General features: G+C 41.6%; 3 protein-coding genes across 6 annotated transcripts in view; 1 reads left to right on the forward strand and 2 right to left on the reverse strand.

Annotated features, from left to right (window-relative positions):
- Positions 1 to 5,284, forward strand: part of plxdc2b (plexin domain containing 2b) — a 93,145-nt gene extending 87,861 nt beyond the window's left edge. Inside the window, exons 13-14 of the mRNA XM_030079639.1 lie at positions 1,454 to 1,620; positions 3,313 to 5,284. Of these exons, the coding sequence (XP_029935499.1) occupies positions 1,454 to 1,620; positions 3,313 to 3,432 (287 nt within the window). The 3' untranslated portion in view covers positions 3,433 to 5,284. The remainder of the gene's footprint in view (positions 1 to 1,453; positions 1,621 to 3,312) is intronic.
- A 2,845-nt stretch (positions 5,285 to 8,129) lies between these two features.
- gimap4 (GTPase IMAP family member 4) lies at positions 8,130 to 12,515 on the reverse strand. Of its 4 annotated transcripts, XM_030079961.1 has the most exons (3): positions 12,385 to 12,515; positions 10,947 to 11,738; positions 8,134 to 10,341 (listed from the first exon to the last, which is right to left on the reverse strand). In XM_030079961.1, exons 1-3 carry the CDS (start codon positions 12,413 to 12,415, stop codon positions 10,337 to 10,339), a joined length of 828 nt encoding a protein of 275 aa, XP_029935821.1. In that variant the 5' UTR covers positions 12,416 to 12,515; the 3' UTR covers positions 8,134 to 10,336. The 4 variants fall into 4 exon arrangements, with proteins under 4 accessions (XP_029935823.1, XP_029935822.1, XP_029935820.1 ...); XM_030079963.1 differs by having other exon boundaries at positions 8,130 to 11,726; XM_030079962.1 differs by having other exon boundaries at positions 8,130 to 11,729.
- Positions 12,516 to 12,864: 349 nt separating this feature from the next.
- Positions 12,865 to 15,816, reverse strand: chmp4c (charged multivesicular body protein 4C). The gene is made up of 5 exons (XM_030078786.1): positions 15,450 to 15,816; positions 14,607 to 14,784; positions 13,940 to 14,048; positions 13,639 to 13,765; positions 12,865 to 13,383 (listed from the first exon to the last, which is right to left on the reverse strand). Exons 1-5 carry the CDS (start codon positions 15,652 to 15,654, stop codon positions 13,322 to 13,324), a joined length of 681 nt encoding a protein of 226 aa, XP_029934646.1. The 5' UTR covers positions 15,655 to 15,816; the 3' UTR covers positions 12,865 to 13,321.
- Between the last annotated feature and the right edge of the window lie 130 nt (positions 15,817 to 15,946).

A 15,946-nucleotide genomic window follows, 5' to 3' on the forward strand; every position in this document is an offset into this window, starting at 1 on the left:
ACAGACCACACATCTACAATGACTGCCCACACACAGTCGACAGGTTTGATTACAACTGTGAACCACCCAGTTATTCTGTGTGTTGGAAATCAATAAGGCAGGGAGCCAGGGGAGAGGCCGGCTGGCTGACGAGCTCAGCACTGGCTATAGCAGCTAATTAAAGCCAGGAAGCAGACTGGGTAGAGGTTGGTGGGGGGCATAGAAGAAGAAGTCTGCAGCCCAGTGAATAGATCTAACTTCAATCTATAAATCTGAATGCTATAAATCCGTGGGAGCTGTGAGACCAAAATCCACGCTGTTTGTTTCATAATCACTTCATTAGCTCTCCCCTGCTATGATCGATGTTTCTCTGCTGGGACTCGCCAGCACTGGAAACCACATTGCAAGAACACTGTGTTCCCCTCATTTTTTCTCTGTTACACATTTTTTGTGGGGTCTTATATTAGGTTTTCCTCTGCCTGATAAATTGCAGGTGAACAGTCTCCTGTTTACTTTGTTGGGAAATTGTGTTAGCATAGATGAAAAGGATGATTCTCAATAGGTTAAACAACACTTTCATAATCCTCAAAAGAGTTCACAAAACGCCCTGTAGACTTCAGATTTTGTGATCCCAGCTTGAATCCAGAAAAGTGCTTTAAAGATGAACGATGCCTTCAAGGCCCTCTGTAGGACAGACGTTATTACAGAGTCATTATGCAGCCTCATCAGATTGGAGTGCCGCGACTGAAGGCGGCGTCTCTGATAGGACTCTGTATCAGCCTCCATATGTCGGCTTCCTCCTCCTATCAAGACCATGTGCTGCTCACCTTGGTTTGGGATTAGCTCTCACCTGTATTTGAGAACTGCTCATGAATTGCTAAACAGGCTGCTGAACAATAATGTCACAGAGCTCTGCTAAAAACCCAGCACAGACTTCGCCCTTGAATTTACCACCAAAGAAATGAAAATTTCCTCTCCACTCATCACCTGAAGGAAATGCTGCTTTGTTTCCCCTCAAAAATGAAAAACCCAATCAACTGTTGCGGAGATGAATAAAACCTGACTCTTTTCCATCTCGTATGGCTGAATGAGGTTTGCTGTAGGAGTGCCACTGATTAGGAAACAAAATAATGCCTTTGTGTTATGTTTTTTCAATGTGGTAACATTTTCCGAAATTAAATTGTGATCACCAGAGTCAGGCACATCTGTGATGAATTCATGACATAATGGCACACTGGAGGAACTGGCATCGATGCATGATGAGTGTCCCCCGCTGGTCATAAGAGGAACTGTAGTGAGAAGGAGACTTCACATTAGGTGAATGCTTCTATCCAAGGTGCCTTCCAGCCTTCAAGTGTGTATATTTTTAGCACAGGCAGCCCCAGCAGGAATCAAACCTCTAACCCCGGCAGTGTTAGCGCTCTACACACTGAGCCACAGGAGAGTAATTATATTCTGTTATGTGTTTTTTCAGCAATGCCAGCAGACAGTGCTGCTGAGAGGACGACAGGCACACACCCCCTGCACACCGGCCTGATTCTGGGCATCCTCATGGTGATGCTCATCATGGCTGCTGGCATTTTGGTCACCGTCTACATCTACCATCACCCCACCTCTGCAGCCAGCCTCTTCTTCATTGAGGTGAGTATGGATGCTGAGTATGGATGCTTAAAATGAGAAATGAGATACTGAGCACTTGAAAAAAAAAAAAACAGCTCCACCAACTCTTGATAGCACAAAATTAAAACAAATTATGGCACTCTAGGACTTAAGTGCTTAAATGACATTTAAGCAATTAAGTCCTAGATGACTGATTAGACAAACTAGATCGTCTGTATTTCAGAGATTAAATAATGAACTTCAGGCAATGACATTTTCCCAAATTGCATAACCAGCATTTTTGAAACACACATTTTTTCCTCAGCCGGCAATGTAATGTCAAATCCTCTGCTCACACTTTGTGGATGGCCACCTTGACCAGCACAGTGTGGGTGTTCTCTAAGACAAAGCAAATTTCTTTAAAAAAAAAATAAATAAATAATAATAAATAAATAAATAAATAATAGACAACTGTCCAACCTTGTCCAATTTAGGATCCCTGTTTTTGCAAAACACTAATGCAAACTCAAGTAAATGTGTCTGCTAAAAAGCAGACACATATTTCTAATGGTGAGTAACAAGCCAGGCTGGCTGACTGTGTAAAAACACATTTTGTGCATAGAGAGCTGTTGCTGGACAGACCTTAATGCTTTTTACCCCTGATTTCCTGACTTGCAAATAAAGCATGCAGGAACATTTTCACAGGGGAGTGATGAAACACAGTGCACACTATCTTTGTTGTTAAATGTATGTCAATTCCCCAAGGATGAATAGGTGCCACTTTCTCTAATTGTGTCAGGAATATAATAGACAGATTCATTTTCAAACGTCGTTTAAAAATAAACGACAACCTCTTCATCTTCAAGGCCCATCTCACTGTTTGCATCACAAGGTCAGTATCACTCAGAGGAATTCCCTGACAGACGGATATTGTCTGCTGAAGTGAAAGGCCTTTCTCTTTCTAAATCTTCATCACACACACAGACTAGTACATGGCACACATCAAAGCAGATCAAAGAATTCATCAGCTGGTGTTGTTACAGTAATGTTCACAGTGCACCTGTGTATGTCATGCATATCTGAGATTTTGAGAAACATGCTATGTATGTGTGTGTCTGCGTTTGTGTGTGAGACATTTTTGTTTCTGTTGGATACTTAATAAGTTAGGTATTTTCAACCCAACCTGTGCTAAAATGTTGATACTGACTTTATACTTTATAACTGTATCTACAACCTCACTGTGCACAACCTCACCCCTAACTTTACTGATGAAAAATTTACCAGTCTGCTCCAGCTCCTTGTTGAAAACAGGAAACTCACAGCATGGTCAAATATGTCTTGCCATGTAAAACCTGTGAGAAAGCACTTTATGTAACCAATTTCAAGACATATTTCAAGACATATTTGACTGAGCTATGAGTTTCAGGTTTTCAAAAAGGATGTTCATAATGGTTTCTGAAGCCAAGGATGAGTACCTGTTGGATTGTGTTGAAGGAGCTGTAGCAGAGTTTTTCATTTTTCATCACTAAAGCTGGCAGTGACATTGAGTAGTGTATGGTTAAAAATGATGAGTGAAAAACACCAAATTCACTCTTTAACATTGGCAAACAATTGAACCTTGGTCCTGACCTGCTAACCTTTAACCTTTGGTGACACCTTGACCTCTGACCTCCCTCCTGGACTCTATGGACTCTCTCCTCACACTTGCCCTCTGCCCTCTCCCACACACTCCAGAGACGCCCCAGCAGGTGGCCAGCCATGAAGTTTCGTCGGGGGTCGGGTCACCCGGCCTATGCAGAGGTCGAGCCGGTGGGCCAGGAGAAGGAGGGCTTCATCGAGTCGGAGCAGTGCTGAGGGAGGAGGGGGCGTTCACATCCCCGCAGCCCCCCTTCCACGTCGCCCCTCCTCCCTCCTTGTGCCTGCTCCACGGGGACTTCTTCTTCTTCTCATCAGGAACTGGCTCCCAGGATGTGCCCGCTGCCGCTTACCGGTGGAAAAAGCTCAGTGTACAGAGTGACTCGTGAGACGTGAGGATTGTGGAACCGGCCCTCCTGCGAGAACTAGATGGGCCTGCACCAGGAGAGCCCCGATCTGATTTAAGAGCCAAGGATGTGAAATCGCTGCCAGAGTGAACTGTGCTGTGGAAAAAGCCCTGAAAACTGATCCCAGACAAGCTCATTGTGCAGGTCCTTAAATGGCTCCTGTTGACAAGGGACTGACCTGCTGGGGACAGAGGGAGGGAATAGCATTGAGGTCATCTGCTCAGCCGGCGTTAGTAAAGAGTTTGTAAGTCTACTGTCATGTTGCCATGGAGCAGTTGTACAGCCTGACTGCCTAGACTCATACTGGTGTACCTGAGGGGGGAGGAGGACGAACAATACAATATATATTTTCAGAAACAATACAGATTATGTGAACAAGAGATTTCCACTTTATTGTTGGTGGGGTTATATAGGCCTTTGTATATCCATCAGGTTTTTGCTTATGTTTCCTTTTGTCTTTCAGTCTGTCGTTTTCACAGGGGTTGGCATATGTAACTGTATCTGTTGGTCGCTGGTATTGCTTTCCAATACCATACCAGGCTTGATTAACTTTTCCATGGCCTGTTCTCCACAGCGAGAACACGACGTGACCTGAACTCCTGCCAGGGCGGTCGATACCAGCTAGGAGTGGCTCTCTGAACATTTCAGCATCAGCGTTGAATTAGTTTTATGATGTTTGGTTGGTTTCATTTCCTGATTATGAATGAAGCATAAGATGTTTTTGTTCTTTGAGAATTTTTTTTTTTTTTAAATGGGTGATGGGCATACTTTTCTATCCTCATTCTTTTGATTGCTCCTTTGATTGATTGCTTATGTTATCTTTTTTTTCATCCATTACTACCGTGCCATTTTGTCCTTGACTAGAGTTTGCACAAAGTTTTTGTTTTCCATGCACATATATTATGCACATATTTTTTTTTTTCTTTCATTTGACATGTGGTACTAATGCAAAATTACAAGACAGGCGCTTGTGAGTGTGTATGCTGAATATGTTCTCTAATGTGTCAGTGATTTCTTGAATGTGTGTGTGTGTGTGTGTGTGTGAGAGAGAGAGAGAGTGAGAGAGAGAGAGCGCGGTTTACAGTAGTGATTGGATATTCACCTGCTTTATGGGTGCGTATATTTGAGCTGGCTCTGCATAGTTGATGCTCATTGATTAATCTGAGGTACTTAAATACAGCTTGTACGGGCCAGAAAACACACTGGCCTGTTTGGAGTTTTCCTTGATTTTACAGTGTGGTTTCCCACTTCAGTGTGATCTGTTGCCAGCATAATAATTGGCTAGCCTGTGTCCATGTTAACACAATTATAATGGTTGGCTCATCCATGTGAGCACAATAATGTATATACCAAGGCTTCAACCATTGCCAAAACATTTGCAGATTCAGGTAATTGATGGCAAACATATGTAGTATAGCAGTATGGTATTGAAAACCTCTTATTATTTTTTATGAGTGGCCTTTTCTCTCGACTTTTTTACTTAAATGTGAATATTGTTGCGATCATCGCTGTCACAGATCGATATACAAGGCTTTTGAACCAATTCCAGCAAACCGATTTCTGTTGTTGACTATTATTTGAAGAAAAAAAAAAACGTTTTACGCCAATGATTGTGGATTCATTTGAGAAACATTATTGGTATCCTTGAATTCTACTGAAAAAATAAAGTTCCAAGTGCAATATTACACCAATTCAGTTTTACATGTGAAAACACATCAAAAATAACAATCATCAGGATTTTCTCATTCACCCCTTGTTGCCATCACATTGAGACCAAAGACTAATCAGCATCCAAGTGAGCTATATTTTGCAATATTTACCTCAGCCTCCCCAGAGTGACACCCAATAAACCCCAACTCATGACTGCTCACCAGCCACACTGCTATCCAGAATGTACCAGCCTCTGTATCCTTAGTAGAAGTAGCAACAGTAGTGGTGTTACTAGTGTTTCACAGACATAGACTCAACTAACAAACCAATTTACAACGTCACATAAAAACTGCTCTGCAATTTTTTCATCTGAATGCAGTGAAACCGCTGCGTCCTCCAAGCGCAGTCTCGCTACAAACCCAGATCAGCTGTAACTGACACCCAAAGAGGCATGAAAAGAGTCATTTACAAAGGTGCCAAAATAATGATTCACTGGCTGTTTGAAAAGTTCACACAAACCCTTCTTTATGACTAGGTTGAGTTCTGACAGGGAGTCACTGGTGTCGCCCAGAAAGTACAACCCCTAGGCTTTCAAGCCCTCTGCATGAGAGCAACACTTTTATGACTCCTCATAAAGTGCAGCTCTTTTCCAAAAATGTTTAAAAAAAAAAGTGCAGAAGTGAGGGGAGGGATGGATTATTGGGACAATGGCTTTTCCATGCCCTCATGCATTATTTCTTTCCTTTCCTTTTTTTTTTTTTTTTTTTTTTTTTTGATATAATCTGATTTTTCCCTGTGGAGAAATTCTCTTATCAAGTGCTTGGGATGTCTTCTGCTTGTTGTACACTGCCATTTGAAACTGCAAATGTTTTTACTACCACTGTTAAAAATGCAGTCAGGGAAAAGTGGCTGAGAGTTGGATTTGTGTGTGTTAAACATGTCTGCAAAGCCTAGACCGTTTGATCATCAAAAGAGGAGGTTTTCAGCAAAGACTTCAATCAGTAATCACTTGCTTCACTGGACTTAACTAATTGCTTTCACCCACTTTCTTAACATGTTATTTTAGATGAAGAAAAGCAGCATAGTGGTGTTGAGATAGGCTACTGCAGTGTGCTATTCCTTTTTCTCCAACTTATGAGTTGAAATGAACAATGTAACTCATGCAGGTACAAGATTCAGCAATGATTGCCAGAGTTTAATATAAGGAAGAAATGAGAATTGGACTTTCTTCCAACTGTGACCTAGTTTTCCTCTGATCTTATCATGACACTCCTTAGCACACAAGAGACTCGAAATCACACAGTACCATAGCTGTCTGTAATTTCTGTAACTACTGTTGTTTTGATTACATTTGAAATAATAAAGAATGTTGTTTAAACAAGGCTTGCTTGTGAATTATTTGCACTACACTCCAACTGAAGAGTGGACCTGCTCTGTGTGCGCTCGCCCACGTCTAAATGCAAAAGAGGTGCTGAGAGATTGTGTGCATTGATGTTTAGTAGTGAAACATTACCTTAAAATGTTTTCCTTCCTCATACCATAAGAAAATCATTGATTTGATTCATATTTGCAAAAGAATGTTAGATTGTGGGATCATTTGTTTTTCTTTTACAAATCAGCATCTGTCTTGTTTATTAATAATCCGGTGTGATTCATAATACAAACAACAGGGAAATACACAAATGACTATAAGGTTAGAGAGATTTGCATCATTCCAGTTTACGTGGCACCACTTTTTTGCAGGGGGAAGGGGAATGCCAAAACTTTCAATAAATAGCACGGTGCAGATTTATTTGGAGGAAAGCCAGAATTTGATTGATTGTAGGCAAGAAAAAAATACCTCCATGGAAAATATCCTCCCAGCTCTTATTTTGCAAGTCTATGAAATGATGAATAGCAGGTAGCTTTGGCTGAATTCATTTACAAAAACTGATGGAGAGGCTAAATCCAACAGATTTCCTCATCTTCCCCCAAAGTACTCGTGGCCCCACACTATCTCAAAAATATAATTTCCCTCCTCACGTCATCTATCTTAAATGAGACTGTGACAGTGAAAAATGCTGTCTGGGTTATTGGTGGGTAAACAGCCTGCGTTTATTGGAGCCGTTGTATTAGATGGAGGGAGCAAGCTGTATAGTAAAACAGTTTCAGATTCAAGCAAGATAGAGCTGTCCGGCAGCAGTGAGAAGCTGGACGGACAAGGCTGCAAACACAGGGGAGATGGAGCAGAGCTCAGCAAGTCAGGGATGAAAGTGTGCACAAGTTGCAGTGTGAGTCTAGCAGGGCTTTCAGTTGTTTAGTACATCTGTGTAGCAGGTAAGATGGGTCTTGCAGGGAGAAGGACAAGAAAGGATTAAACCTTTATTATGTTTGGCACTGGAGCTATAGAGAAAAGGAGAGAAACTAACACAGTGTGCAAAGTAAAGACAGGCGCAGCACATTTTGGCTGAACACATTCACTGAATATCTACAGATTGACACACAGTCATTATATAACTTAGGTGAAATAAATATAGTCTATTGGAGGAAAGGTCACGATGGTGTTGTGAATCATATTGTTGTGGTAAATACGTCAACCATTTCCAGGACTAAATATGTTACTGCCATCTGGTGGTGAAACTACACTTAAAACAACACATGTAACACACGCTCAACAGAAAGAGACCAGACAGTGTGTCTGTACTGTCTCCCCAGGTTTCATGGAACATAAATCAGCACTTTCATTCCTACCCATTTATTAGATCAGACTAAAAACACATCTAATACTTAGAGACAGCAATTTATTATGTCTCATACACAACAAAATTACTCTTCATGTTGTCCCCCTGTACTCAGTGATACAACTGATAAAATTGTATGGAGGGAAATAACTTACGTTTACCATAACAACTGTTGTCCTTTTTATGCCAATAGCCTACTTCAGCTGCACTATTTTGCGGATTTAAAGAGGTATCTGCCTCAGGATGATAAAATACTCATGGGATTTTGAATAATAGTCTACATTTGTCAGACACTCAAAGAAAATACATTCTAGAGTTAAATCAAAATATACATTTATTTGGATATAATAGAAAAAAACAGCACAGCACTTGTTAAAATAAAGAAACCCCAGTCTGTTCACAAACAAATCTCAATTGTATAAGCAAATAAAAGGTGTAGCAAATCTAAAAAGTACAACATGTAGCACAGGGACAGGAAACCATGTGCCACTGGGAATCTGCAGGTTTTCATTCCAACCAGAGACTATACCAGGCAATTTAGCTGATCAGTTCTTCCTCTTCAGATGAAGGTGTACTAATCAGAGAATTTTGCCATCTAGTGTTTGGCTGCAAAGAAAACCTGCATCCCCTCAGCAACCCACTGCACATGGTCTCCTATCCCAGATACAGACATTAATCCCCAAAGAGAAAACACTCAGTCTTCAATAAATTATTCAGAAGTAACTTGATTCATGTGTTGGACCGAGAACCATGCATCAAGGGGCGAAAACTAAGTAACAATCCCCTAAACAACAATGGAGGCCAACAGTTAGGCCTGCGTTTCTGGCTTGAGCTTTCCTTATTATATATCATTATATGAACAAGTCAGTATTTGCCCACAGTGGGTGATATAGTGCATGTGATGATTGTCAAAATAATCAACAACATTGGATTTGATATATAGTACATAAAACATATTCACGCAAAAGACCAAGAATTGTTTTCAAAAAGAGGGTCAGTCTATGGAAGTGATTCTTAATCTCGGCCCATATTTGGACTGGGATACTAGTGACAGTATACACACCACACACAGCATGCAACATGTAAGTCTATGGCTTGTGTGTGTTTAGTATTAGAGTATCCCAGTCCAAATGTACCTCTGCTCCTCTGGTAGCCAATTCTGCTGATTTTCTATTCTACCAAATAAATGAGTGCATTCATCTGACACACCAAGTGTAGATCAGTCTCTGATGTGATGGCTAGAACAAAAACCCTCCAGGCTCTGAATCCTGAGAGCCAGTATGGAAACAGATCCACTGAATAATGGCAAAGCAATAGTTATAAGGTAGGACAGTGCTGTTTAAGTCTGCAAGTTTTCTTTCCCACGAACCACAACACCAGGTGATTTCACCGATCAGTACATCTTCGAGTAGAGAGGAGACACTAATCAGTAATCATTAATTAATGAAATGTCCTGGTGTACTTTGGCAGGAAGGAAAATAGGCAGACATAGCCCTCTATGGCACCACCACTGGACAACACTGAGGCTGGCTTTCATTCTACCTGTCTAATCAGTGAACTGATTTAAACCTGGGATTCCCACCGAATGCAATAAACTACCTAGCAAGATGGAAAGCTAGCAGTACACTTAGTCCTGATGTCCCGGATTGAGAGCCAGTGCTTTGAGGAACGCTAAATAGACAACCAAGAAAAATCAATAACTGCACAACTGCTTTGTAGCTGTTCACTAATAGTGTAATAAAACAATGCAGCATAAGAAAGGCATTTTCAGTTTGGTCACAACAAATGGAAATCTTTTAAAACCAATTCCCTTGACACAACATTACAATTTATTTAAGTAGTGCACTTGTTCCAATGGTATCCGCCAAAACTATGGAGTATTCAAAATGAGTTTAAATTTGTGACGGTTACCTGAGTCGCAATTTGTGCTTTCGTTCAATTTGTGCTTCGTTCAACCAGTATGAATGATCCTTGAGCTATTACAATCCCACATGAAGACATCTACCAAAGCAAAGCCCAAAATTCCCTTATATGAAAAACATGTGGGCTAAAAACAATAGATAGCAGGAAAAGGGATTCATGTCACAGTAGTCTGACAAACTAACACAGCGAGAAGATACTGTATCATAATGACTGCACACCACTGAAACACACAGTATAATCTCTGTTTACATAAATAAATAATCATACTTCTTTGCAAATACAGTCAAACTCAGTGAATTACCCTTGCCCGAGGCTCTGTTTTGATGATGATACCAGCTAAGCAGCTTTACAATCAGTAAAAAGGTTGAAGAGGCTCCATTAGTGGTGGTTCAGGGGGGTCCATCAGCCAATGAATGTGTCCAGTTAGTCTAGAATTGAACACACAATGAGTTAATGTAGTTGGCCAAGCTTTGCCATTCACATCAGTTTAATTCTCAGGGAAGTGTTTTTACACAGAGAGGATTCTTGCTGTGCGTGGTTTGTTTATCCTTCTTGGGTTTTTATGCAGACATAGGACAGGTATAAAGGGTTGACAAAACAGCATTGGAAAAATAAGGGTCTTATGTAAGTGTTAGTTTAGATCCCACACTGGTCCATGGTATGGCTGGGTGATGAATAAATATTATATCGATGTCATGATATGACACTAAATACTGTCTGGGGATTTGGAGGTTGTAATATTGAGAAGTGGCATGTTGTCTTTTCCTGGTTTTAAAGGCTGCATTACAGTAAAGGCATGCAATTTTATTTGCCTCCATCTGCTTGGTCATCACATCCACATTACTGATTGTTTATCAAAAATCTCTTGGGTGCAAATATCTCATGAAAGCACCACTTCCTACAATATCGACATCGAGGTGTAAGATATTGTGATAGTTGAATCCATCCATATCACCCAGCCCTACAATCAACTACTACAAGGCTAACAAGTGTAACTGGAGAAAAAGAAATATCCTCTAAATGCATCACTCACTCAGTGGTGGGTCCACCTCCATGGGTTTGGCCAATGCCAGGGAAGAGTTCTGTTTGGGCCGTGCCCCCAACTCCCGCCCCTCTCTGGCCTTGTTCTCAGTCGGGTTCTGGTTCTCATCCAGAGGTTTCTTCTTCTCCTCTACTTCCTCTGGGTTGTAGAAACCCCCCTCCTCAGCCACCATTTTTTCCACCTTCTCCATTAACCGCCCTAGCTGGGGATGCTCCCCAAAAACACAGTTGTTAATAACAAAGTACCGCTTCTTGCACTTCTCCAGCACCCACTGCAGGTCCCTGCCTTCCCTGCGGATGTACCTTTCTATGGAAATGCTCCTCAACACCTCGGCCCAGGTGAACACCACAAGTGTATGCCTCCACACACGCTCACCGAACAAGCTCACATGCTCCTCGATACGAGCCCGGTCCACCTCTGTGAACATACCCACAGGGATGACCAGCAAGAAGGCATGGGGACCCGGAGGGCACATGGAGGCTGCTTTCACCATCTCTTGCTGGTAGGAGGGCGGCGTATCCTGGTTGGAGAACCAGCCTGGTGTGTCCACCACTATCACCTGCCGCCCCTGCACATCTGTCTGTCTCTTCACACTGAACTCGGCTGCTCGTTCCAAGTGAAAGTCCTCTCGGCCCAGGATGGTGTTGCCGGTCAGGCTCTTTCCTGGCCACCTCCAACCCAGCATCACCAGACGGAGTTCAGGAAGATGGTTGGCAGCCCGGGCTGCAGCTGCTGCCCTCTTTTCCTCCTCTTCTGGGTCAGGCACATCCTCTGCTGAGTTCATTGAATGTATAAAAGCATTCACTGTTAGGCAATGGTGTAATGCAGGATATAAACGGGTTTTTCCACATTTGCAGAGTGTAGATAACATTAGCTAAACTTCCAGGGTTACACAAATTCAGGTCAAGCATTGGTTTAGCTCCCACTGGTTTCAGTGGTTTGTTCAAATGTCACTGATATCAGTATACAGAGAGGGGTAAATTGCTATTACGATTAGGTCACACTTTCCACCTGTTTATTTACCAACACACATCATCTTGCAACTTCTCGAAAAACATCGAGGTTTTTGTGATAATGTAAGTTAGCCTACAGTAAGCTGGTAACTGTAGCCTCCTAGTCAGGTAACGTTACGTGAGAAGACAGTTACAGCCCAATGTCAAAGACAGTGTGAGGTGAGACTGAATTTACACTAACTTAACTTACTCTAACGCAAGCTGTCTCCGTACACTACGGCTGTGAACGGTGATAAATTCAAAAGTGAAACCAGGAGGTGAAACGTGTCATATTCCGGTTAGGGAGTAACGTTAAAACTGGAAACAGGACTACTAAGCTGACGTTAATGTTAAAAGCCAAGAAACTCCCCCAAGTTCGTCAAGCTGTTCGGACCTGCTCAAGTATTGAAAAAATGATTTGGACTTTGAAGACTCACCTGTCGTTTCCACTGGTCTATTCGTTTCCATTGTCTGTTTTTGTTACAGCTGCCTGGTTTATTCAAGTTTTAAGTTTCTTTGGGCGGCAAGGACTTCCTGCCTGGTGGACAGAACAAACTACCGAGGCAGCCAAGGCTAGACGCGAGGAACTTCCGGCTTTAACTTTCAAAATAAAACTCCTTAATAAAAAGTGCGATGCAAGTGTCTGCCTTTTTTGTGAATAATACAATCATTATCGAAGGGAAATCGGATGTACAGTTACAGATGAATATAGAAATATTTAGTACATGGAAACACAAACTCCCCTGATGAACACAAATGCATACCACAATTGGAAATATGTCATCTTACGCAATCGCAGGTTAAGCAACGATTGTCAAAATGTTGTGGCGTCCACTAGGAAACACTGGCATCACAGCGACTTTACAAACAACACAGCAAAAATCAAGTGTCTGAAATACCATTCTTAACCAGATATACCAAGTGCTCAATTTAGAGTGATTTTATTGGGTAACATTATTAATACAAAATAAGACTTTATTTACAGCTGTATGACATATGGTCAAACACTCTGTGTGGTACACACATCACAGTCATATCCCATTCATGTCTTCATTAAACCTCTAATAAGCATTAGAAAGTGTGGAGGTTAAACAAGAACGATTGGAAGAATACAGAGGTAAAGATCAATAATTGCATCTTGGTTAATCCTTCACTTACATATATATATATATATTTTAAATGTTTTGATAAATAAAATCAGGCAACTGGCAGAATAACTTCATGTCATTTATACAACAATGTAAGGCACTTATCTTCCCTATCAAAAATCATTCATTTAAAAAGCTTAAAAAAACAAAACAAACAAACAAAAAAAACTTCATGTCATGTATTGTACATATTATTTTGCATGTGTGAAAAGCTGCATTAATGGACTTAAGTTGCCCATGCTGCCAGCATATTCATGTCATCATCATCTTCAGCCTTTTTCTTGGATGCTGTAAGAAAAAAAAAGAAAGACAGAGAAGGCAAGGCCCATTAAAATGTCATATATCAGATTATTTGGGTTTAATTCATCAGTGTGGGAAACCAGCCATCAACCAAATACTTTCAATTTGGCAATGGCAGGTAAGTTTTCCTGCTTTACCAGCCACTTTGGAGGGTTAATTCTTAAAGTCACATTTTGCTGATAAAACGGTGAAAAAAAGTTCGCTGTTCTGTAATCTACCAGGTCCTTGCCGAGTTAAACTTACACACGCGATGGCCGGGCTGTGTTGAAGGTAGCTTGGAGGTGGGCACACTGGGCAGTCGGCCCATGTTCTTCATGCTGTTCTCCAGCTCCTCCTCTTCCAACTCCGCCAGCTCTGCCAACAGTTCATCCTAAGAATAAAACACATGGGCAGCATTGTGATATTTTTAAGATGTATTTTGTAGAACTATGCAGAATGACCCAAATGGTGTCAGCAAATGGGATGCACAAAAATGATGGACAGCCAAAGAGGGAATACCTGACAGATTTTGACTGAGGAATTAAAAAGAAAAACAGGTCTCTACCTCATCAAATGCTTCGCCAAAAGGTTGGGAGATGGCATCGCTGATCTCCTTGGCCACATCCTGTTGCTCTGTGATCTCCAGCATTAGAGAGTCTATCTTATCAAGGTCCCTGAGAGACAAGAAAGTAAGAGAGAGAGAGAGAGCGAGATTAAGGGGCTTCACTTTAAATTTAGCCTCATTTTAAACACTGCTCAGCTCTTAACTCACTTCAAAGAGCTTGCTACAGTCCCTCTTGTAATTTTGAGTCCCAATGTAACATTTTCTTTTATTATATCAATTATTCATAAATATTCATTGATTCTTAATGTAATATTTCCTTTTAGTATATCAGTTATGCATAAATATTCAAAGCTTCTTGAAGGGTAAGACATGGAAAATGGAAAATAATATCTTTGCAACTTTAATACACTGATGTAAATCAAAATTGTATTTCAAATTCACCGCTGTCACATACTGTTAGCGCTTGTATAATGAACTGAGTCAGTCAACCTGCAAGGCAAACAAAACTGTCTGCTATGCAATTAAATGAAAGTGAACAAAGCCAGGGTTTGAGTGAAAGGTACAGCAATGCAAGCAGTGCTTTATTCCGATTTCACACTATTTGAAATTTAAAAGGTATACACAGGTTTGAGGATACTGTGATGATTCTGTGCTGCAAGACTCTTACATGTTCTGGTGGATGCCCTTGATGGCCTTGGCAGCATAGCCCATGTTCTTCAGGACCTCTGTGTTGGTGTTGGCATTTTCCAGAGCCTCTCTCTGGAACTCAATGGTGGAGAGGGTGCCATCAATCTGGGTAAGCTGCTGCTCCAAGCGCTTCTTCCTCTTTAGGGCCTGCAGGGCAGCTAATTCAGCACAATTTCAGATTGTAGGAGAGCCAAAAGAGAGGGCACAGTGGCCGTGTGTGATTGCATGTGCCAGTTTTACACCATTCCCCTGGTACTGTCATCTGTTTGGAGAACGACATCCAGTGTATGGGCGTTCACAAACACAGGAATTTGTGGTCCTCCCATTGTACAACGAGGTGTATTTATAGGCTGAAGTGACTCAGTGGATCACTCATATGACATAACATGATATAGGTTCCTCGCACAGAGAAATCTGCATGTTTTCAGGTTCCAAGAAACACCAATTTGCAGTTCCTGTTCCTCTTTAAATTCTATAAAATGACTGCTGCTGTGCTGTAATCATAACATGTGTCATTAGACAAGATGGAAGTCACTGTTAACCTATTGGACCTGTGTGTCAGGGGTGCTCTACCTTGAGTTTACAGTGGCTTTATCTTAATTAGGGCCCTATTGTTATTGTCTCATGTTTTTCCATTACCTGTGGAAATTTTATCATATTCCAGTGTCTACTTTTGCAGTGATATTTGTGTACTATCTTTCAAAAGACAGAATAAAGCCCTAGTGCACCAAGTAAGTAGCAGTAGGCCTCGTTTGTGAATGGTAGCCTCCAACTAAGAAAATGCACCTGCACTGCATTTCAAAGCCATACAGGCGGAACATACCCCGCTTGTTTTTCGTGCCATTCTTCTTGGCTATCGCTATTTCTTGCTGTATCCTCTTCTCCAGGTACTCTTGCTTCTTCGTCAGCATCTCCTCTGTCTCTCGAAGTTTGTGGATGGCCTCCTGGGGCGACGGCCCCGTCCGTGATCGGTGCTTGGATGAACTGGAGCCTGAGCTCCCCTTGAATAGTTTCGAAATGCCGCTCATTTTTTTGTTTTTTAATCAGCGTTTGGAGCGAACTGCGGACCACAGCCGACACGCACAGCCGTCCAGCTTCAAACTGAGACTGACAGGGCGGAAGTGTTTACGGGCAGATTTTCCAGCTCGACGGCTTTGTGCTCTCGGTTCAAAAGCAGCCAGTGAATGCGCTAGCCACACCACCTTTCACTGTACCTGCGTGACGTCACCAGAAATGTGACACCTGTGAGGCCTACTGGCAAAAGAAAGGCTACTTTGTGTTTTTTTTCTTCCCACAACTAAAGAGAAAACGCATTATTTG

The sequence above is a fragment of the Myripristis murdjan genome, chromosome 20 (genome assembly GCF_902150065.1).
Source record: "Myripristis murdjan chromosome 20, fMyrMur1.1, whole genome shotgun sequence".
Lineage (NCBI taxonomy): Eukaryota > Metazoa > Chordata > Actinopteri > Holocentriformes > Holocentridae > Myripristis > Myripristis murdjan.